At 38.1% G+C, this 25578-nt stretch overlaps 1 protein-coding gene across 4 annotated transcripts in view; it reads right to left on the bottom strand.

Annotated features, from left to right (window-relative positions):
- Positions 1–25578, bottom strand: part of CHN2 (chimerin 2) — a 167946-nt gene that overhangs the window by 74504 nt on the left and 67864 nt on the right. For 2 of the 4 annotated variants that reach the window (XM_057424983.1, XM_057424982.1), the window contains exons 2-3: positions 20947–20985; positions 13577–13632 (exon numbers count right to left, since the gene is read on the bottom strand). In XM_057424983.1, the coding sequence (XP_057280966.1) occupies positions 13577–13632; positions 20947–20985 (95 nt within the window). Of the gene's footprint in view, positions 1–13576; positions 13633–17534; positions 17553–20946; positions 20986–23982; positions 24023–25578 lie in introns of those variants that run through there. The other 2 variants (XM_057424984.1, XM_057424985.1) reach the window with 2 other exon arrangements.

Below are 25578 nucleotides of genomic sequence, written 5' to 3' on the forward strand. Positions count from 1 at the left end.
TAGATACTGGGTTAAGTAAGACCACCATAAAGGCCACTCAGTACATTGAAAATGGTGACAAGGAATATACAGATAAACTTTCATTCCCACAGAAAGCCAAATAAAACCTTTACATCACAGAAGATACAGCGTGACTTTCACCCAGCATTCAGAATCTGCTTCTACTTAAAAATGCAGATTTTTCTCGCTTGTATGTATACAGAGACTAAATCCCAACACTTTTGATCTACTTCAGAAAGAATTAACAGTACTGGCACTCACCCTCAAAATTACCTGCAAGCACAAGATTCTCCACTATTGTATATATGTAACTATAAAATCAATCTGGAAATAACTCCTTGTGTAAATGGAGGCACATTATGTATCCTTCTCACAACACCATTTATACAAACCCAGAAATTTATCTGTGAAATTTTTATCATTACTCTAGCAACTGACTGAATTGCCCTGAACACTGTGATTTCCATTTTTTCCTGCTGATCATAAGCTAAAAGGTTTGCTCTTCTGAGAATCCACACAAAGCCCATCAATTCCCATATTCTTCCTCTTCTTCCATAAAAGAGAAACCTTTATTCCAACATCTTTTAGCATCCATGTGTCTAAAATAGCCACAACTTCAGCTCTTGGCTTTATGCAGGAAAGATACTTTAGTATTTCCCAAAATGAAGCTCCAGATCTGCCAACCCATCCAACTGCCCCGGAATCTGAAAATCCTCTCTTGTGCTCACTGCAACCTTTAACCTGAAATAAGCATTTCACTCCTAACCAACTTCACCAATAGGAAGAAACACAAGGAAATAAAGTTAAAGCAAGATAAAAGATCAAAATAACATCAGGGTCTCTAGATCAAAACCAGAATGTTGGACTGAACTTGGAAATAAACCAAAAGCCTGCACTATTGATGGATCAGGGGCTTAAAAGTATCAAAGGAGCAGACTCTGTACAAACTTCAAGGGAAATTCTATATATCCCAGAAGGCAAAGGTGACTGTAATTCAGTTGGGATTAGCTTTCCCTCTCCTGCTATAAATAGGCTTGCACACACAAAGTCAGGCAGATCTGCCTAAAAGAATTCTTAGTGGTGGGAAGAACAGAAAATCCACAGGTAGAAAAGTGACTGTTTCCCAGTGGTAGGAGGCCAGAATAACCAGCTTTATTCTGAGGACACATACACTTAGTTTTTTTTCATAGATCTTGGCTATGAAGAACACTTTGATCACTTTCTGTATAGCCTTCACAATTTCCTTGTTGAAACACAGGCCACTGTTCCCAGGTCACCAGCTGGTTTTATCCATCACTCTGGCCTATCTCCCTAGACAATGAGCAATGGAAGAGATCAGAGGCTTGAACCATTTAGGACTCTTCAGCTAATAGACAGAAACAAAGTACAAAACTGAGGAAAACTACATAAAGCAAATAATAGTGAAAATACATTTTGTCTTAAAGACCTCCACAGCTTAGTTTTACTACTCCCATGCAGAGGACAAATCAAATGGGTTCTCTCTCCATTAAAAGTAAGTGGCAGCTTTCAATTCAAATGTGAGATGGTAATTTCCTGGCTTAGAAAAAGGTCCTATTGCAAATCTCAGACCAAAAATGCTGCAGAGAGGCATTTCTGACCGTTGTCCCAGAAACCATGGGGAAAACCCTGAAAATTACTACTGAAATTCATAGTTGCATAAATTGTGTATAGCAATGAATGCCAAAACTGTTGAAAACTAAAGTGAAGTTGATTAGGAAATAAGATGTATGGTGAAGCAGCCTAAATCACTACTAATCCAGTACTCTTCAGAGCCAATGATTCAATGACATCTAATCTTTAAGCATGCTCAAAGAGAATGAAACTCTGCACAGCTCTCCTGGCACTCTCCAAAAGCTTTTGGAAACTTGTGTTTGAGAGACTCTGCATACTCCAGCTTTGACTCTCAGCCTGCCAAACCTGATTGCCTCCCCGCACCCCCAAAAAAATCCCTCACTTGTACACTTAGTCTAATTTTACAAGTATTTTTACAATGCTACAGCATATTCTTCAAGGTGTGGAGTTAGTTGAACTGGGGTTTGAAGTCAACACTGAGAAGGAAATAAGTCTTCTTCAAAACATACACTAGTTATCTAAACTAATTCAATATATTACGTTTACATAATTTTGAAGTTTACTGAATTTTAATGCCATGGGATTTGTGGCTCCTCTTTTGGCCAGGATGGTTTAGCCCTGGCATGACATACTCCTGCTAATGTACAGATTATTATATTAAAATCCTACACCACCCTGCAAGATAACTCATCACAAAACTACTGGGAATCATGCAGGCAGGAGGTGAGCATCCCCTAATGTGATAGATTTTCATCCCAAGCATTAACATCCAAGCCACACTGCAATGAAGATTTGAAGATACCCTGACGAATTCTTTCTGCCTAAGTACTGCCGCAGAAATAAGATAACCCTAATTTCAGAAAATTTAATTTCTCTTCAGCTTCATTGAACTGGACATATTTCCTTATGCAGTGGCCAAAGCTGAAATCTAGAAATGTTGGAATGAAAATTTAGAAATCCCTCTAGGACAGCAATCTGTCTGTAATTCAGAAGGGCCAACATAGCATAACATCATATAGCTACCTATTTCAACCACTGCCTTCACACATCCATGAGCGGTATATTAAAGGGGAAGGGAAACAATAAGGTGGGTAGCTGCACCTGGCTCTCTGTTCTCTGCAGTACACAGAAATTGCAAAGAAACAAGATCCAAGAGTTAATAATGTCAGTGTGTTCACTTAGGGCAGGCAGTGAGGCATTTTCCCAAAGGAAGTTTCATCTGATGTATTTTCTGTTTTGAGCAATCCTAATTATTTTTCAGTAATTCTAGTTGACTAGAAACAAAATCATTTTTTAGCTCAGTTTGACGTAAAGAGAAATAGAAGAGTTGGAAGAGAAGCCTTCAAGACAAGCCCAGTAAAAACAGACTATATATAAGTTTATTGTCTGAATCATACAGCTTTTGGCAGAATTGTCATAAGCTAACTGTAAACTTTAGCATTTACAATCAACAACCAAAAAGGATTAAGGAAGATTGTAAGCCTCCATTAAATGTAACAAAGTAAAAAGCTATGTTGCATTTCATTACTTCTTTAATTTTTTTGCCTCCAAATTTTTCTTAAGGAAATGAATACTTAGATCGATTAGTATGTCTAACTTGCCCTCCACATAGGACACATTATTTCACATCAATAATTCTTTAGCAATTTAAATTGGGAGAACATTCTTTCTGAAAGAAAATATTTATCTACCTATTTTACTGCCTTTTTACGACTTTCTTACCATTACCTATTAGGCTTTCTGTCACCAATGTTTTCAAAGAGAAGCAACTCTTGGTTTTGTGAAAAGTATTATATCATAATGCTTGCTGCTAATTTTGTTAGTATGAGTAGCAGCAATATAACATCTCTACTCCCAGCCAAGGACAGGCCAATTATAGACACTTGCTATGCACATACAGAATGAAAAGATGGTCTTCTCCCCTATGATTTTCAGTCAGCATGGCTGATGGGACAGGCTTCATTTGGCAAGCCCATCCAGCACATGTAACTTTACTTCACGAGTATGTTTATGTACCTTGGCTACATGATCAGGGAGGAGCAAAGACATTCCTCAGAAAGAAACTGGCAATGCACAAGCCCCCAGAACATATTCCACCTGTGCTGCCTGTGTTTCAAAGGCTCTCCAGAGAGAAAGGTGACATGAATAGTTTTGGAAGTCTGCATCTCCTTTTGTCATGCAGTCACAGAGCCACAGGGATGCCAGCATTACAGCCACTCAATGGATGCCCTTTCAGCCATGGGACTATGGTGCCTCCAAGAAAGTAGCTAGAAGCAAGATGTCAAAATCATTCAGAATACCAGAGGGGCAACGACTAGACAGGTTCCTACAGAAAAGGATCCTGGCATTGTTAACAGATCATAAAATGAACATAAGTCATTGACGCTGTCACGCAAAAACTGCCAAACCCAGAATGTCATACCAGGGTATAAAAACAAGAGTGCGGCCAACAAGACACTTAGAGCAATCTTCTCCTTGCAATGTCCACTCAGAAAGCCCCTCGCTGGAATACTGAGTGTGGATTTGGGTACCACATCCCAAGAAAGACTGGAGCAAATGGCAGGGATTTAGAAATTGTGAAAGACATGAAAAGAGGTTGGCCTAAAAAAAAAGAAGAGAGAAGCTGTAGCAGACAGGTAGGAAAAAAAAGCTCTTTCAAGAGGCTTACTAGACACAGCAACAAGTAATAGGCTTAAACCGCAAAAAGAGAAGATAGAGTTTAGACCTTAAGAAGGTGTTAAAAACAATTAACAGTAAATAAATAAGCAGAGATGGTAATGAAATCTTCAATCTTGGAAGGCTTTAAGAAGAGGCTAGGCAAATATCTCCTGACGCAGTGATGATGACCTCTTGAGTTTCTTCTGGCCCCGAGAGACCATGATCTAGCCTATTCTCTCCCTGGACTCCTCTCAGGAAATAATAGGAAGCAGACGAATAGGTTGTATAAATTACATATAAAACCATAATAATACCATGTCTCTAACCACCTTTCTAAGGCACTCAGGAGAGAAGGCAGCAGGGGGAAGGCAGTGGATTGACTGAACTGTTCTAGAGGAGAAAACTGAACCTTCAAGTGATAAACTGGTCACTGCTTCTCTAAATAACAAAACTCAACTTAAATCTGTTGGCATAGCAACGGACTAAATTGTGTTTGATATCTTCTAACAAAATAGTCTGCAGTAAAATCTAGAGCACTGGGTACATCGTAGGAGTGGAGTTCACTACAGGGAAGAAAGAATACAAAAGGAAAGACAAAAGTGAAGAACACAAAGAATGCTTTTATTAACTGCTGCTCAAAGCTGCACAGCTTCTCTGCTCTGATAGCATGCTGTAACCCACAGAGAAGGTAAAATGCATAACGACCTGTTCACAGGATAACGCATTGCAAAGACACATACAAAGCTTAGCAGCTCTGGCTGTTACTGTGGCATTTCCTGCAGGCTGGTTGAAACTCAGTCAAGGTTGTTTCTATCATTTCATTTTTAAAAACAAAGAACTTAAAACAAATTGGGTCTGCTCACTTGCTTGTACCAAACTTTCAAAATAGCTGCTTTAAGACACCCTTTATGAGGGTATTTCTAACTTGGGTTTGTTTCCTATCTAGGACCCTGACCAAACTGTCCAGCAGCCAATAATCAATATACCAGACAAAACACTATAAAGTCCAGAAGGTAACACACACATACCCCCCCATGGACATCTGCTATTCCTACTAAACCAGAACATATTTCTGTATATATTCAGCTCTAGCAGAAAAAGCAAGACTGAGCAAGGTAGTAAAGAAAAACAATATGCTCCTGAACATGAGCTAAAATAAACTTAATCAAGAAGGCTGCTGCTAAATAGTCAGGGGTGACAGGGTCAGGTTCAAACAACTTCAACTGCAAAAGCAGGAGTCATCTATTTTATTATGCATCTTGCATTCACATAGTGAGGGCATCATTGAATGTAAGAGGGAATATCAATGTTGCCTTGAATGCAAGATGAAAAATTTGAATATAGCATTTAAACTGTTCTCCTTTTTTTCAAGGATGATGTGTTGCGTCATTTAAATGGGAGGAAAAATATCCCCAGGAGCAGCAGATAAATGCAGTAAGCCACATCAATGCTCTAAATGCTCTTCGCAATTCTGCAACCAGTGAGAAGCACTAAAACATCCCTATGACACATGCCACAACAGCCCACAATGCATCTGCACAAAATTATTGGTGCTGTGTCACTTACCTTAAAGCATCCTTGAAAGTCATGCTTCCTAACCAGCTCACTGCTACTATTTGATGCAAACATGTAGCCCTTTAGCAAGGTTCCCTAGTGAATCTGCTTGTGAAGTGCCAAACCAATGTTTATAACCATTCTGCTGGGAGACCGGTTATAAACTCAAATATGAGCTGAAGGCATGGAAGGAAAATCAGGAAACAACCCATCAGAACTAAGAGTGGATGGGGTATGTGGAAAATGAGGAGAGGACCTTGGATAAACCTCAGTATAGCATCATGGGTGAGACGCATTACCACTTAACTACACTAGGAGAACATTACTGCATGGGGAGAGGGAAGGGTGAAAGCAAAAATACAAGGAAGAATAATAATATTAATTCAGTTTATCTCCTGTTGTTGATTTTATGAATAGTTCTGCTCTGTGCTTGGGAACCATGAATGTTTCTCTTAAGTCAGGATATCTGCAAAGTCTGAAGGGAGTAAGAGTTTTGGTAGTGATAGCTATCTTCCAGAATCTGGAGAGATCCTATTAACTCCTCTGCAAAATACTAAGTAGGAAAATATTTATTTCCCAAATGCTGAACAATACGGTAACTTACAGATGCTTTCATTTCAACAAAGCTGAATGTTCTGATAACTATAAGACATATTACTCACAAAAACATCTCTATCTCACACACACACACTGATTTGTTTAGGGCATTTAAAATGTGTCAGTGTAAAAAGACACGTAATTGGATGATTTGATCATTCTGCGTGTGTGTAGCTAATATACATACATGTACAAGAAGCGTAGGAAGCAAGATAGATATGTAAAGTTTCTATATTTATCCATATTAGAAAATACAAAATCATCAACTGCTCAATATTCTGACAGACACCTCACAAAGTAACAGTCATAGAGCAGAGACAGTAAGATCCCCTTCTACATATCATTTAACCAGACACAAGGAATACTGTCCTAAGTTGGAACAGATATATGTCTATAAAAGCACACAACATTTTCACCTACACACAGGCATATTCATAAACTTTATCTAGGTTGAGATATGAAACAGGCTTTCATTTATTTTGGCTTGAAAACTACTTACATTCAACATGATGTCAAAATAAAAAGAACTAGATGAAAAGAGTGATATGTAACAAGGATAAAAGGAAATAAAAAATTAGGAGAATAGCAAACACACACACACACATATCACCCACTTTGAAGGGGAAATGGAGAGGAAGGGTGAGACTTCCCAAAGAAGCTTTCAAACAAAGCCAGAGGGATAATTAGGAAGTTCATCAGTCAATAAAGACAGCTACATACAGTTGCTGCTCATTAGTCAGAAGTTGCCATCTTGTCTTCTAAAAAGATGGCTTTAACGTTTCCGTTTCACAGTGATCTATAAATGCACCAACTGATTCATACCAGATTCCTCTGACAAACATGAAGACCAGTCTCATTTGCTAATCATAACCTAGGACAGTAGATATCAAACTTGATGAAATTCAAGTGGAACAGAAAAACCTCTTCTAGTTTTGTTTAGCTGCAAATACTTAAATGAAATATTTACTATCATGTCTGCAGAATAATTAGGAAGCTTTCTCCTCCATTCAGTAGTCAATGGACCATTAAAATGAGAATGATGTGGCTTTCTCTTAGTGTTCCAGCACCCTACTACTGCAGCAGGGTGAGACTTCAGGGACTCTGGGAGAGATATTTCCTGTCAGTCTTTAGTGTGCCTCAAAAAAAACCACTGACAACTTTCTCTGATGTGATAGATACAAAGGAATTTTGGGCAAGCAATATTCCAGATTCTCTTCTTCCTTTCACCTACTGCTGCAAATCTCAGGCATTCTGTGGGGCAACATTCATTAGGGGGATAAAAATGACATTGGGTGTAACCCCACATTTTTAAGCCTAACAGGAAAACCTGCCTGTGGCCGGTCTACAGGAATGCCGGATACAATATATTTTGACATTCCACAGGTCCTCCACAACAATGTAACTGAAGACACTTCCTGCTCTTCAACTGTTTTCAGCCCTCTCTAGTGCAACCAGGCTTTCTAACTTGGCCGTGAGTTTCAGCTGAAGAACTTTCCTCCTTTTGTCAGTGTCTATTCAAAATTGCTCTTCACCTTCATTTGTAACCCACAGACTACTGCTGTGTGCTCGTTTCTTTTTGTTTCTATCATAAAGTCAGGATTATAAAAACACAATTGAAGCAGCAGCAATATTATAAGAATTTGAAGATACAGGCTCCATTAAGCCTTACATGTACAAACATGGTTTCGGAACAATTCTACTTATTTTCATTTAATTGCTGGCTAATGGGATCTCTTGGTGTGTCACTCCATGTGTTCTAAGGTTTCTAAGGAAAAGATAATATAACATTCTGAATTATCTTAGAGAAGCTCTCAGGACTGACAGAGACACCTTCTCATGGTAGTGTCTGACTTTTTGCAGTAGAGTGGTTTGAACAAGTGCCATGAAAATTCCCATTTACTCCCATTATTCACCACCAATATTATGGCCAATTTCAATGCCCTATTACAGCTCTCTAGGACTACCACAGTATAGATAATGTTCTTAGAAAGATGAGGATAGAGGAAAAGACAAAATATTCGGCTTGTAAAGGTCACTAAGTGAGCAGAATGAGGGAATTCATGGAAGACTTATTGAAATGATTAAATAGTTATTATCCAGTCAGGTGGGTGTACTCTTAGCAAACATTTTACTAAGGCTTAATTTTACCAACCTTGATCAAGCTTAGCTAATCACAAGCTTTCTCGTATGTACAAATACTGAACGAAGAGCTGACAAAAGTAAGCAGCATTTTGAAAGGACTTTTCAATATTGCTGCTGTTTACATGATACTCTGCTAATTGCTTTGTTCTTAGCTTGAATCCTATGCTTCAGAAGAAACTTTGAGGATAACTGACTAAAGAATAATTTGCAGTGGTTCAGTTTTGGATGCCTGCAATGATTCTGTATATTCTCTGCTAGTAATGTACAATATGGCAACATCATTATAAACCTGCTAGTGACCATTTCAACAGTTACGCTCTATAAAATGCCACTATCTATATACTTGTTTCTGTAAATCTGGGTAATGGATACCCAGAGGGTCAAAACAGTTCCCGACCCTCCAGATGGTTAAAGACTCTCAGCAGTACAGTATGAATATGCCATCTTTATTTTAGTCTCCTACAGTCACTTAAGCAAAAAAGGGATATATATGGTGGGTTTGTTGTTTTTTTCTTTTGCTTTGTTTTGGGCTTTTTTTTTCAAAGAGAAGTCTCCCTTTTGTTATCATTTGCTTTGATACAAGAAACTGTAATTTTTATTCTTTAAAGGCAAAGACAATAATTTCTACCACTTCTGACAAAACCTATTTGGAATTCAGAACGACTAGGAAGGCAATTAACTGACATTTTTCTACATAATAATATAAGTTAGGGCTCTAAGGCTTTGTCTACACTAGGGAAATTTAGTCGAGCTTCTCACCGTTGCTGACACTGGCTTGGCCAAGGCACTGATAGGAATATTCAAGGTCTAATGCAGACAAACTCACCAGCCTCAAAAATTGCTGTCAGCAATTAAGGCTTGGAACAGAACAGGAAGAGCATTCATAGGCATGAATATCTCTACACAAGTAATTTAAAAACTCATGGGTAAGACTCACTCCCTCTTTGAAGGAAATCTTTAACAAGCCAACTGTTTAACCAAAAATATATCCAAATAATCACTATCCTTCCTTAATTCTTTAACTTTGTTAAAGCCTCCGTTTCTTTAAAAAATATTTTAACTTTGATTAGTCTACTCCTGACATGTTTCTTACAATTAAGAATCCTTTAAAATATTATTTTTGAATAAAACCATGAAGTTGAATGCTTGAATTATTTTCTGAGAATGTAATTTTTTTATCAGCATTACTGTAAATGTACCCCAAAAGTTGCTTTATAATACGAATTCCTCACAACAAAAATCTGATTTTTTGGTGCCCATCATCACAGTTGCACAATATTTAAAAGCTACTCCTCCACCTGAGTGGTGCTTTTAAACTAAATTTTCTCTATTTAAAAAATAAATCATTAAAACATTGCTGGAAGGTATATGGTTACAAATGAGGATATTGGCAGAAATCCAATGTTATTGGGAAGGTAGGATATTCACACTAGTGCCGCTGCCGGTGGTGATTAATTAAAAGCCGTTAGATACCTGAAGCACTAACAGTTCATTCAATATGATTCCCATTGCAGGAATGACCTGCTTTTGCTGACAAGATATTTATGTGGAGAAAAGAAAAACAAAAAGGAAAATGAAAATCATAATAGCAAAGCTCAAAGAGACAAAGATAGAAATGATCATGTTTTATTTACAGTCCCAGTTTTTAGTCTTGTGGTTTGCATATCAGGAGAGGTGATTCCTGTCTCCAAAGTATAGCTAATCAAGAAATCCACACAAATCAGATGGTAGAACTGCAGAGATCTGAGGCTAAAACCCCTTTGACTATGGAGTAACAGAGAGGTAATGGAAAAGCAAATGAATGCAGAGAATCTGCAAGATGGCAATGGAAAAGATTGAGGAATGATGAAAATGCCAAGTGGTGAGAGAAAAAACCCAATCCTCCAACCCTTCACAAGTTTATCTGTTGGTGTTACAGATTTTGTTCACAGCAGATGCTTCAATTTTCTTGCAAACAGTGCAGAATTTGGCAGTCATGAATGAAAGACATCTTGCCATAGCATGAAGGATTTTAAATTATTTGCAATCTTTACATTTGTCTGAAGCAGTTTAAATCCTAAATTATACAAGAGAACACCCTCCACAAAGTCCACTTCCTATGATATGCACATGGAGAGATAAATCTTTCCCCTGTCAGTCACGCATCCTGCTGACACCTGCTCTCCAGATGTTGGATGAGCATCATGTTGCATACTAAATAACTATCATATTGACAATTAATATATTTTCACATACATAACACAAAATTAGATTTTGAGATCAATCTTCCTACATAACTGGCAGAAATTTAGGATTAATAAGGCACCATCTTTAGTGAGGCAAGCCTATACAATCACCAGATTACACTGAAGTAAAATGAATCAAGAAGAATAAAACATCCAAAACACCCACCTTATAGACTGTGTGCTAAGGAAAAGCTAATAGATGCCATAGGAACATGGCGCTGAATTTTGTCTCTAACAATCTGTGATGCTCTATAAAACCAGTCTGCATTTCTACTTTATATAAAACTGATAATATGAACCACAAGGAACAATGTAGGTATCAGGACACCCCACCTCCCCAGCTGTATGTAAAAATAAAATACATCATCAGTGCTGTAATGTTTTTTGCTCTCGGGTCAGTGAATCTGAGTTTCCAGCAATCAGGTTGTGAACACATATAGTTAAGCTACACAAAGATTCAAAATCCAAGTAATGAACCCAAACAAAGACCACATGTGTGGGAGTTCATACTGCTTTATATATGTACCCCTGAATAAAGTCTCTTATTTTCAGCTGTTTAACTAAACTAAAAAATAAAATAAAATAAAAACAAATCAAAATAGGACTCTTCAGTCAGTGAGGTGAGCCACTAAAAAAAGGCTTATTAGTCAGAACCAAACCCAGGTTATGTGAATTAAGACATTTTTAACTTACTTTGTTATGTACTGCTTTGCCAATCACATATTAATTTAGTTAATATAATGTGATCTTATCTTCCTTCTGCAAATCTTTGGAAATTACCTGAATAGGCCTTCAAACATCAGGCAAAGGGAGCAAAGGGTAAGTTCAGTTGTACCTAACATGTTCTTAAATCTAAGGAAATAAATTTAGAATAGCACACTGGTAAAGAGTTCACAGCTTCGCATTTACTCCGCTTACTTGTGTAGATAAGCATGTTTCTAGCACAAGAATACGATTGCTACTCCACCTTAAAAGCACATTTTAGCTTGATTCAAATTTTCACTGATGGAGGCAAGAAAAAAATGCTTTAATTTGAGTTAGCAAAATAAATTTTGGATCAAACTTACTCAGGCTAAGTCACTTGTATCCCAACAAAGATGAGTTCAAATTGTAGACAAGGGTTCCTAAGCATTTAATGCTTATTAATCAGATTTTCTCAAGACAAGTTGTTCCTCAACATAGTGCCAGTGTGAAATAGATAAATAAAATATTAGATAAATTGTTACCTCACGCAAATTGAGAAACTCATGTCATGCTGAACCAGAAGTAAATAAATTATTTACCTGAACTATTTTGAACTATATCACTACTAGTTTAATACCTGTCATTAATTTAGTAAAAACCTTAATGTCCTCTTCTTTAGAGAATACCAGCCTCAGATACCTACCTGAAATTAGTTTTGCATAAGAATTTCAGAGAGGAAGGTCTTGCTAAAACCCCTTCAGCACATGTGCACTGAAGTCCCACAGGACTACAGCATGCTCCTTCTCCCTGAGCCTTCTCTTTGACAGGGAGAAAGGATGACATGAGGATTCACCCACCCTGGTGTTTTGCTTGTCCTTCTCAGCATCCTGCATTATATGTCTTGGGACCATCCTGAACTGACAGCTTGAAGACTTCAAGTCTGAGGCCAAGACCCTGCCCTCCCTGCCCTAAAACAACTGGTAGGCAGCACTTGAGGGAAAAACGCAATGGCCTCTTTGTTAGGGCACTTGGTGAACTAAGGAAAATCAGATTAAATTCCTGGCTTCCAAAGGATCTTTTTCACCACCCTGAGCAACCACCTATGCCTTGGTACAAAACCTCCTGCCCCACACAAGCCTGTTTTGAGACTGTATATGTTAGTATTTGATAGATGCTATGCTAAGGCATCACTTCCATAAGTACACAGTGCAGGAAGCAGGTCAGAGCTCATGATGATGTTTGAGAGAAGAGCTATATATCACGCTGATGAACCGTAGTTTCTATCTTCTTTCACATCATCTTTTATACCTTGTGCAATCTGTTCATGCGTTTAGTATTTCTATTACTAGTATTACATGTCTATTTGCACAAAATTTGTCCCTGACATTACAGAAGATAAAGCTATCACAGTTTTATTGATTGAGCAGACATCTACATACATTTTCCATTACTATTATGCCATGCAGGCTGAGGAATTGACAGATTTAACTAAGTAGAAATGGAGAAATACAGAAAAAGAAAACAGGAAAAGAAAATGATTCAGCGAAATCTGCAGACCTGCAGATTTCTAGATCTCCTATAATCTTTAAAGTTTGTATGACAGAAGCGAGCCCTAAGGCTATTCAGTATTTTCACTTGAACACAGTCCCTAGCAGAACACAGTCAACAAACTGGAGCTATGTGTATCATGTTCAAAAAACATAGATGAGGCCCTCAGTAATATGCTTTAGAGATGGACTTAGCAGTGCTGGGGTAATGGTTGGACTTGATGACCTTGAAGGGCTTTTCCAACCTAGCTGATTCTATTGCAGGAAAAAAATCCACCTTCCTTTTGACAAGGAAACACAAAACTTTAGTTGGTACACAGAAAAGCACACCAAGCAATGATTAATGAGCATTTGCCTAATGAAATAGCTTCTAGTGGTAGAATGAGGCCTCCATGCCTAATTAGCAAATATTAATCTGCTTTAATTAATCAACTGTAAGAAAAATAATTATATAAAATAGTGGCTTAGAAAAATTAAAGCAAATACTACCCGCAGACTGTACAAAAGATTTTTTGGTAATCATATGCTGCTGACAATTCATCAGCTTTAACAAGGTAGAGAGAAAGAAGAACTGACCTCCCGAGGACAGATGATTCTCTTGGGACGTGGCGCCTCTTGTTGCAACTGATACACTGTCAAACACAAAAATGTACAGATCATTAGAAGACGGCAACACGCATAAACTTTTATTCAGATGAGTCTTTTTAGCCAGAGGCTGCAAAGGAAAATGCAAATGTAAAGAAAAGGGCAGAAAATGGAGGGATTTCAGTGTAGCTAAGTCATTTATATGAAAATTGGTTGTTGACCTGCACACTAACTGAACTGATTGCTAGTTTAATTTTTAGAAGTGTTACCTCATTTTGTACTTGTTATTACATCTCTATCAGGGAAGACCAGCTAGAAAGATTTATTAGGTGTATCTCAGGATAAAACCTTACTTTTGCATATACCATGCTGTAACAACTCAAGAACAGATTGCGTACCAGTAACACCAGTATTTTTTTGGATAGGCCATGAAAAAGTTCAGCATGTTTGCAAGGGTTTACCACAATTTCATAATTTATTTCAAGATCTGCTGGCAATTACTGACTGCAAGCAAACATTCCTTTCAAAGCAATTATGCCCTATTCAAATGGCCCCGGATCAATTCTGTGAATCTTCTGAGGGCTGCAAGAGAGAGACCTGAGGCTAGGGGTAGTCGCTGAATCCTGGCCCCTAGCCTCTTCACTGCATGCATTTAATGAGATCCCCTCCTTCCTTTCCACTCCAGAGTCGTGAGAAGAAGCTGACATGCAATGACAGTAATCAATTCCAGCACAGACAGACTGTCTCTCTGTAACTCCAGTAAAAATCCCAGAGGTTTGGCTTGCCTCCCTCGAGAAAGGCCTTCTGTACGCTGACCTTCTTGTGTTTGGAAAGATCACGTCGTGCCTATGAATTCTTTTAAAAGACCGAGTTTCTAGGACAGGGCTCTTCACAAGGCTTGTGAAGCTCAAAATTATACCCTGAAAGGTGGTAGATTATGGCAGGAATATAAATGCCTGTAGGTTTTACAAAAACAGAAGCCCTGTTGCATAAAGTGAATTGAAACGATGTGTTACTTTTCAACACCTTCTCCCACCTTCTGCACCTTCTCTTTAAATGGGGCTAGGAGTAGTGGAATTTGAAAAGTGAAGTCCTCAGCTTGCTCCCAGGTTTGTCACTGAGGCAATATGAAAACTTTGGGAAGCTTCTGTTCTCTGCTAATGAAAAAGTGGAAAAGAACATAATCTCTCCTTTTCCCAACCCAAACTTCATCTCTGGTTCTTCAGAGGGAAACAGAAAGAGCTCATGGTTTCTTATATTCCCTATCAGTTTTAATGCATATGGATGTGATCCAGTTCTGAATTCATACTAAGGCTTTGGATTTAACCTGCATCATTCATCACTGCCAGATCTCCCACTACTTTTCCTGATAACTTGTGGTCTTTCTTACCTCTTACAATTCGATGACTAAGATTCAAAACACTTACACTTCGATGACTAAGATTCAAAACCTTCCTTCTACTTTTCTGTGATCAAATGACTTGTGTAACCATAAGAGTTGCCAAGAAAAGCATGGGTTTTTTTTCTTCAAAAATCACAGATTGCTTTTTAAAACTGATCATTCTGGAGTCTAATGTTATGATTTTAGAGTCCAACTCTGAATGCCTGAAATCAGCGTAACCTCTGATTCAGAAGGTTACTGATGCTTAATACTAAACATACCCAGGAGGAAAATAGTAACTTTTTTTTTCTCCCATACATTTCCAGCAGAGAGAAGGAACTGTAAAGATTCAAAATATTGCAAGAATATTATTGCTTCCCATTTAAAGTAAAAGATCTATGTCCCCAGTTTATTTATATAAATTGTAATTAAAAAAAAATACTTCATAAAAATCCTATTTTTCAATAATCAAACCCGTTAAATAGTAACTGACATAGCAAATTAAGCTAGTAGAGCTGTTTCTAAGATAACCTTGATTGCTTGATGCAAAACAAGATGGTCTGAAGATCACATTGTGATGTGCTACATTTGTGAGAAATGAGAAGAGCAAAGAGCTCTCTGAAATGACCAAAAGGATCTCTGAAGCCGATAGCACTGGGGAAGCAAGGGTGGAGAGAAGAGTCAGCATTTCATAAAACAAAGGAAGGAATGACTAATAGGAGAAGGCAGATGTATGAAAGACTTAAAAGCAAATACAAAAACCTGGATGCTGATAGGATGCGGTGAGATGAATCAGTGCAGGGACTCGTGATGAATTCAAGGAAGACAAATCATCTTAACAACTGTATTTTGAATAGACTGGGAAAGGTTGCTGTCATTCTCAGAGAGGCATGGGTAATTAATCTGCACAATAATCTGAACTGAGAAAGCTATCTGATTTAGAAATACATCAGAGAAAAATGCAGTAAGATTATTACTATACAAATAAATAATAGTAATAATAAATTATATGCGACTCTAAATGTGCAGGATAAGAAAATGTCCCCAAGTAACAAGCATGATTGAGATTGTGAATGGTGGTAATCACAGAAAACACCATGAATGCAAAATGGTTTCCTGGGAAAGATAAAGAATTCAGATTTGGCCATATTAGCTTTAAATTGAAAGACATTAAACTGACAGAAAGACAACCCAGTGGAACTGCTGGAGAGAGATGCAGAACCATTAGACAGAGGGAGAGAAGACAGATTGGGAGCAGGAAGAAATGACTGAGAACCACCAGCGGCTTTGTGGTAAGGGATGCCAAGCAGTTCAAGGAGACAAACAACAGAGAAAAGACGGCATACAGTGGCCAAGGGTACCCAGAAAAGGCACACAGCAAGGCAAGGGTGGCAGAGATAAAACGGCAGTGAAAATGCCAGTTAAGAGAAAAACTAGGAAAGGGCAGTACCTCACAGACAAAGGTATTAAGGGGCAAAGCAAATGTGACCCTACCAAAAGCTGTGTTCTTCTCTAGAAAGGTTCTCTCCTGTTTCTGCTTCAAATAACTGCTGTATGAAAGCCTCCTAATGGGCTATGAATACAAGTGCAATATTATGGCTAAGGTGACTTAAGAAAAATGTGCCCTACAGCTAAGTTCCAATGAGCATAGACACTTCATTAAATGACCTCATTTTCGGAAGTGCAGAACATCCTGCAGCTCTGCCTGATTTCGTTATACACTTCAGCCAAAGTGCTGGGCACTGGCTGACATCGGTGAGACCCCAGCAGGGTCCAGGGGATAGCCAGAAGTTTAGAAAGCCAGGGCCCTTCATTTACTTGCTCAAATGACAAGCAAACTTTGCCTTCCTGGCTCCCCCCTTCCACTCCTGAAAACCTTAAACCAGAATCCAATGTATAAAGATATGGTTAACTGAAATAATTAAAAAATCACACTTATTTAGGACAGTGGTCAACATCTGACCCAGTCTATTCCAGCATTTAGAACTGACAGGCAGATTAGAGACAAACCCACTCTGATCATAAAAAATACGATGCTTGAACATAATGATAAATTATTATTTTAGCCCTGAGAAAATTAACCTTATAAAAAGTCAACTTCATGCAAAAAGAAAATGTATAATTACTGCTTAAGAGAACAGCATCAGCCTGCAGTAGCTTTTTGTTCAACATCAGATGCAAATTAAAGGTGTGGTAATGCTACACACTAAATCGGAGACCAAAATGCAGCAATATGCTGCAATAGAAAAACACAGTAGCATGTAATTGGCCCTTTAACATCTTTATCAGTTTCATAATTCAGGTAGTTTGCCAGAATCCACAGTATCATAATCACCTGGGAGCTTAGAAAGTTAACAAAACTTTAATTTATTTTTTAATTTCTAGGGGAACATTAATTTGAGATGCAAAGTAACCAGTTAGAATATGGATCTCTTGTTCCTGCTAGAGGATGACTCTTGTCTCATGGGATGAATAAAGGAAATTCTACAATCAGTTTTATAAAGAACTCTCTAATTCTGAAACCTGCTCTAAGAAACAAACAGATGATGTACAAAAATGAACACTTACTCCTTTTCTGCCAGAGAAGAAGGCTATCACCAATTTCTTCATACTTTTTTCATTTTGCAGTGTGTCAGGAACTCAAGCTTTCTCCATTAACTCACCTATGACTAGTGTTCAGTGATGCTCCAGTGGAGAGGAAAAACTTGTATCATCACTTTTATAAAGCAACAAAGAAACACACTGCCTTCTCTGTGAGAACACTTCACAGAGTTCCCTAGTTTTATCTCCTCGTCCTCACCTTGGGCATTTATCCATGCGCTGAGCTTGAACAATATGAGCTGTCCTATTTCTGCTGGATTACTCACATGCTTAATTAGGAACCTAAGTGCCTGGCTGAAATACAGCTTTAATTTCTAGCAAAACTGAGTTTCAGACACTGTGCCTATTATTTGGTGAAGGGCAGAAGGCAGAGAACCTTTGTGAGGAGCTGAAGCATGGCATCAGCTGATGCTCTGTGCCTTGCCACACTGCTTCACGCCAGCGAACTGATCTTAAATAATGCAAATAAACATTGAAGTGGCGTTGACATACGATTTGCTTAGCACATGCCAATCTCAACAGTGGTAAAAGGAGAAAAAAAAGTGGTTTTACATCTCTTCAAAACCCAAGCACGTACACGCTGCAGCTGGAAGTCAAAATGACTACACTGTTTCAGCACTCAAACAAATTGCCTCTCATCACATGAAACAGGTAAGATCTTTGGTTCTGTTCTAAGAAAGCAGTGCAGCACTGGAACAGGTTACCCACAAAGGTGGCAGAGGCTCCACCCCTGAAGGTTTTCAGGACACAGCTAGATAGAGCCATGGCTGTTCTGCTCTGGAGCTGACAGCAGTCATGCTTTGAGGGGAAGCTGGATCAGCTCACCCCAGAAGTCCCTAACAACCCACATGTCCATGATTCTTATCTTCCTTTCTTTCATACATCAGTGATGGTAAATAGGCAAAATGCCATTTCATGTAATATTCCTAACAGGCAACAGAGTACAAAAATAAATCTGTTATTGGGTATTTAGTTGTTGATCTGTCACTCGGGTGTAAATGCAATTAAATCCACTACCTAGAGACTGCTGGCTGCTAGTATCTTTCCAGATTTCTTCCTCAAGTCCCTTCCCGGTAATACAAAATCTTTCTTACCATTTCTTTAGTTCTCTGTGTCCCAGGGCTATCAGAAAAAGTCTGAAAAACCTTGTAAACTGTGAAACCTATGGACCTTCTAACAATTCTTCACAAGCAAGTGATCTTCTCAATTAGAAGCGTCCGTCTTTTCCAAATACAGCTGAAACAAGCTTGCACATTACGCCAAAGGGTAAGGCTTGGATTCTGAAAGCTCTTCTACTTTGATCGGCATTTGCCCGTGGGTAAGTGCAACACTTCAGTTGAATATTTTGCCTGCATAAGCAGGAAAATCTGCCTTTGTTGAGAAGCTAGAAGAATTGGAAGCCTTGATTGTGATGTCAATACAAAGCAACATAGTGCACCTAAATTTATCCAGGACTTAAAAAAGAAATCAAAACTATATGCAAAGTGTCTTACTAGTATGTTATCAAACTTGTAAAGTTACTACCTAAAATACACTGAAAATAACTGTTAAATAGGCAGCAAACACAAGCTGCTACGAGTGAAATAATACATTAAAACTGTGATGGGAGAGGACAGTTAGATTACATCAGAGACTAATGCTATATTTGTATGCAACCTCTATAATTAATTTACCAGAATGGCATTTTACTAGGAGAGTAAAGAAGCATACATTACCTAATACTGCAATGAAAAACGTATGTCTGTGGCTTAGCAGCCTCAGCAGTAAACCTCTGTAACCTTAAACTATTTTCTGCATTTTGGAGCTGCTTAAATTTTTCTGAGGTCATTCATGCATGGGGTTCAGATGCTGAGGCCACACTTTTTCATTACCACAATATTGGCATCCTATGTATATCTGAACAGGAAATTATATATGCATATTCTATTAGTTCATTCTGGGGTTTTACTTTTTAATTTTAAAGAAGTTTTCTTGGACTATGTGTAAGCTCTCAGGCAAAAGTAACCAACTTTTTCACTGCATGCCAGTGATCTCTGCTGCACCAGTGGGGCAACTAAGAGAAGGTAAGTAAAGGCTTGTGCTATTCCCTGGCTTTTTAACAAAAGCTTCCTTCAAAAAAGGAAACATCTGTCATTTCAAATCCTGGTCTCAGCAGAGTCAATGGGAGCTTTTCCACTGATTTTGAGTAAGCCAGATTTCTCTGCTAAAAAAAAAACCCGCTCAAGTGCCTGCTTCTTTACAAGTAGCCAGCAAAGTACCCTGGAATGGTCCAACTCAAATCAATACACTTTTGCTGACTTTGGACTTAAATAGTCCAAATATCACAATAACAACAACAACAAAAAAGCCTCTAGAAAACAGTGTTCTGAGAAGCAATTTTTATAATTTAATGGTATAATCAAATATTGGTTGAAAAAATCCCAGTCCATTTTAAGGCAGAATATCATCCTCGGGTAACATAGAGGTTATGTCTTTGAAGTCAGCATGGTTGTTTAATTATGTGCATATAAGTGAAGTCAACAAGTTTGTTCCAGTCTAAAATTATACGTGTACATGCATGTAACTACTGTGATCCTTGTCTTTTTGTAGTTCCATTTTGGTAATGGCACTGTACTGAATTTGAAGTTGCCTCAATAAAAGAGATGAATTTTGCTTAGGATAGTTCTATATATGAAAACAGCAACCACCACCACCCCCAAACCAAAAAACACAAAACCCAAAGATACCATTCCATTAAATTTCAAGTAAGGTTTTAAAAGAAAATGATCAAATTAAAAGGCCATCTTTAATAAGGGTTTTAAAAGCCTATGTTTTGCCTTAGATCTATGCAAATTTACTAGAAAATACATTTGCAACAAAGCAAAAAGAGCATGAAATATACACTTCTGAACTGCAGTCTATGTAAATGATTTTTGTAAAAGCAGACAGGAAGGTTCAAAGAACTGATAGTGGTGCCTCCAACTTCTAAACCACCACTTCAAAAATTGGCCTCTATTGCTAGGGATCAAAAATATTATTATCTTAGAGCAATCTGGTGACCCATGTAAAAAGACAAGTATACTCAAGCCTGACCTTTAGTAAACACATGAAGCATTAACCTCTACCTCTGGAATCCTTCCTGAAAATCTCAGCAGAGAAACAATGAAACCCAGGATTTGAACACTTGTAAGGCAACCCAGAGAGTCTGGCACTCATAATCCTGCTGTACTCGCTCCACAGAGAATCAGAAAAGCTCAGGTTTTGCTGCTGTCTCATACAGTAACTTCTACAACCACCTAGTACATTTATGTGTTTTTTTTTCTAAACAAAGAAAGGGAAAAGACCTAACAGTGACACCTTGCTAAGGTGCTAAGGTTACTAAAAATTCTTGTATACTCACAGTATGATTTCCATATTGGAGGCTGGTATTCTTCAGCATCTGAAATAGAAGTAAAAAGAGGGAAAGAAATCAGTCAATTGGCCACTGGGTCGAAGTGTCAGCATGCATTTTTCTGCTGAGAGACCTCAGCTTGTCAGCAAAATTCACATTTCTTTCCCAAGAGACATGCTAGCTCATTTACAGTACTGTTTCCTATGTGAGAGAAGAATATAATCTTCAACCGTGGATGCAATGTGCTTTTTCCAAATTATTCAAATGTAACAGGAATTAATTTCTTACCAATTTGCATATAGTTTCCTGACTCACCAGTATTTTTAAAATAATTAGCTAGACTAGTAACTACATTATTTATTTACTTTTCTTGGCACAATAAACCAACAAATCACTTGTGCTTTTCAATCGGGCTTCTAACCTCACTGTTAAGATTTCAGAATGAGCATCAATGAATAACATATGCCTTAGCTAAAAAGATGCACAGCTCAGGCTGGACTCCAATGCACAGACCCAACAGCTCCAAAACCAAGATACAATTATGCTGCTTGAACCCACTAGAATATGTAATTGGCACATTGTCCAGAAACTGCATCAGCAAAAATAATAATAAAAAAGTTATCGAAGACTGCAAACCCTGCAACTGGAAACAGACCATTACTGCCCACATCAGTTGAAGGGGCACAAAAGGAGTTGGTGTCTTCTGTTAGTGTAAGAGTTGTATGATGCTCATGAGCAATTTTTTTGGCAGAGGGAATAGAGCTTCTGTGTTTAGAAGTGTAAGTTTCTGGAGCCTCAGCTAACTCCCCCCTTCCCCAGGTTAAAAGCCCAGCAAGCAAAGGGGTTTCCGGGCTGGGAAGCAGACAGGCTCAGCTGGAGGGCATGGTGAGTGTATGATCCTGCTCCACAGGTAGCTTTTTCCAGCTCTCTGCAACAAAGGCTGTTGCTTCAACTTCCAGAAATCCCAGCAGAGGCCAAGCTTGAGCAGCAGGAGTCAAAGTTACCATACACCAGCCACAAAGGGTGGGGTACTGGGTACTAGTTTGGCTCTGAGCTGCCATGTTGCCAAACACTTTGAAGAGTCATTTGTGGGGGTTATGTCATTAACCTCCTAATACTGTGCAAGTTAATTAAGGTGTTTGGTATTTACTGAACTTCTACTTAAGTTATGCTAATGTAATTCAATTATAGTTGCATGGTTCATGCTCCTTGTCTATTTATATACACACAACCACTTTAAATATATCCCTGCAAAAGTCTGTTTACTACAAATGTTAATCAGTAACTACCATCTACCGCTTTTAACTCAATTGTGTTAAAGGAGGGTAAATCAAGCAATGGTCACAGTTACTGCCTGGAATAATACCCTGTGACACTTTGCAAATATGTTCTTTGGGAAATCCATTCAATTCCATTTTCAACTGTACCCACTTCAGAACTTTGGCAAAATTCAGAGCACTCCCAGACTGACGGAGTTATACTGTACTGTGGCAATCCAAGAGTAATTAGCTTGAAAGTTCATTATACAGAAAGATTATTTTAAATTATATGAAGCTATTCATGAGACCAGTGAAATTTATTCATGCAAAAGCTGACTAATTTTTTTCCTCTCACATTATAATGGTAATATATTACTTTTTTTTCGCCCTATACATCTGTTGCTCCACATATATTTACCATAACACCATAATATTGTGTATTAAATTCCTCTGTCACACTTCTGAAAGAGAATTTCTGGATTTGCTTATTCACAATATATTTTTCCAATAGGAGAAACACTGATATAATGCAAATATCCAATTATCTACATTCGTGACTTCAGAAAAGAAAATAATAGCTGGAGAAACAATGAAAACCCAACAGGTATCAGTTGTTGCTTTAGTCTTTCGAATTATTTAGAATGAGCACAGTAAATTGAACAGTGAAAGCTGATCTACAAGTGGCCATAAAGTGCTTCATTAACTTGAGACTGACTGGTAGTGTGGAAACACCGCAGCCTAGGTGGAGAACAATCATCCAGGAAACAGTCATAATACAAAACCCCCAATGACTATGTTAGATCTGTCACGGTTATGAATCTGTCAGCCCAGGAAAGAACAGACAGAACAATTCCTCAATAGTTAAAATCATTCTTAAGGGCAGCACACTTAGAGGAAAACCATGGGTCACTGGCTCCACATTCACCCTGCAACCTCCTCTGCAATCCCTTCAGCTGATAACATGTCCCTAAATCACAGGGGGAAAAAAACAAACCATAGAGGTAATAGTATAATACTGTTTATTGTCAAGCTATCATGCGTGACATTTGATTGCATCCATTTGTAGGGTAATAAGGAACCATTAGTTTAAGTACAACCTCGAGACAGAGGTTGCGCTTCAGAATCAGGGAGATGTTTAATGGAGCCCTGATACAGATCTCTTGCTTCTTGTGGAAGGAGGCCACTGGGCCTGTCTACATATAGGACATGTACAGTCGAAGATGCCATTCTACATGGCCGTTGGCATGGCAATTAGCTTCAGGACAGCAATTACCATGTCTGAGTCACCACAGAAATACATTGACTCTCCTCCTTGAATGGTACAATCTTAAGACTCCCTGACAAGACCAGATTAGACTAAACTTCTGCCCTTCTTAAATCAGAGGTCACACGAGACAAATCCTGCTTTAGCAGACTGGCTTACTATTATTTGCCCTTTTCTGAGATTTCTGTTCTGCTTCTTTTTTTATTAGTCCTCTCTTACTATAAGCTAGCTCTACTCATTAAATCACACTTCACTCTCCATCACAAGGTTTAATACAGCAGGTTCACAGACGTTTCCAATAATAGTTTGGGTGGTTGGATCAGTTACTATGTGACACCTAAACTCCCACAGCTTCTGCCTTCAGTCCTGCACATGGCAGTGGTCTCAGACCTCAGTTTTGAGGCCACTTAGCAAAAATCAATCAATCAATTAACTAATGAATCAGACTTGGCAAAAATGACAAATGCCCACAATGGATCTCTCGTTAAATGATAGTCTTAGTATAAACTTTGATCATAATACCTAGCACAACTGTGATTGGCAGCATGGGCAAAAGGGTTCACTGAAGGACTCTCAGGTGGTAAGACAGGATCTCTTCAACTGCTGTTTTCTTGAAGGGTTCAGGCTTTTGTCAGTGACTTCCTGTCTAAATTCAGAAACTGAGACAGCTGAGGTTGAAAGCAGTTGTCAAAGGAGAAATTCAGAGCACAAAACGAGGATCAGTTCCGAAAAACTCAACAAAATGTCCAAGGGCCATCTATGAAACACCTTTCTAAGTCTAGAGAGATCCATGTAAAAGATTACAGAATGTCTAGTTTAGGTCTTTTATATTATTTTGACTCTTACCAATACTTTATCAGAAATGACCTTAGAAAAAGGAGTACTCACTGGAAAGACCAGAACTGGCAAAAAACCATGACAGACTTCCACAAATAATAGTACAGATGATCCTGCTAACTGAAAGGTTTGAAACATACAAGTTGAGAAGGTTAGTATTTATCAGACCAAAAAAGTAACTAGAAATTAGTTGTGTGCTCAACAGAAAGGCCCAAGGAATGGTTAATGCTGACTCTTGGGTAATATTACAGGTACCAGAAGGTTTCTCACTGCATGACATGAAAAGATACTGGAGAAAAATGTCAAGCCAACTGGAACTGGAAAGTGGGCTCTTCACTTTATTTGCTTTACTCTTCACAGGGTAGAGAGGATGAAAAGCATTTTAGGAATAAAATATTTTCATAAAGCTGATGGAGCACAGTAAAGCTGAATAAGTGTAAAAAGACGACAGTAAAGGGAGCACGAAAAGCTGGCAAAGATTTAAGCATCCAGATAAAAAGTAAAACTACATAAGATATTTTTTTAAAGAAACATGAAGACATAAGACAGCATTTCTGTAAATAATGGATGGTAAATGGTTTAATGCATTACTCAGAGAAATTCTTAAGCAATTTCTGAGAAACAGGCTTGCATTAATTATATAGTAAGTGAAATTATCCATGGACTTCAAACCTTGTTCTTCACTGTGCCTGGCACTGTACTGGTGACACCTTTCTGGATGCAGTTGTGAAAGACACTGGAATGACTGAATTGCTTTCTACTACTTCCTTGTACTTTGTGAAGATGATGATGTAATGCCAACACTTGCTGTTCTGATAGCACTGACCTAGCTAAAGCAGGTCTAGTAAGATATCAACTAAGCTAAAACTTTGACTCTTCTCACTACCAAGACTGCTAAGAGGAAAAAAGAAACTGTTTTACAGGAAGGATCACAAATTATGTCACATGAATCAAATATTTCTGACTTATAAATGACATTTCTGATTATAATGGAACAGTAACAAATATACATACTGTACCTATATGCCATGCCCAGTTCTAGATATTCTAAGTATTAATGATTTCTGTTCTAGTAGAGAGTTATGTGGACTAGTAGCAGGACAGCTACCAAAGGGGGACCACCATTCTTTTCCAGTTTCTTCATAGCCACTGTGAAAGAGGAAAAGATTTTTTGGTTTTTTTTTTGCCTTTGTTCTTTCTAAAGGTTTCTAAAATCTATTCTGCAGTTCACCTTGGAAGAACTGCTGCAGTTTGGATGTTTTGCCACCATTGTGTGAAGTT

Source organism: Pezoporus wallicus, unplaced genomic scaffold (genome assembly GCF_028554395.1).
Source record: "Pezoporus wallicus isolate ANWC-B61680 ecotype Strahan unplaced genomic scaffold, APGP_CSIRO_Pwel_v1 contig_3181, whole genome shotgun sequence".
In the NCBI taxonomy this organism is placed as follows: Eukaryota; Metazoa; Chordata; class Aves; order Psittaciformes; family Psittacidae; genus Pezoporus; species Pezoporus wallicus.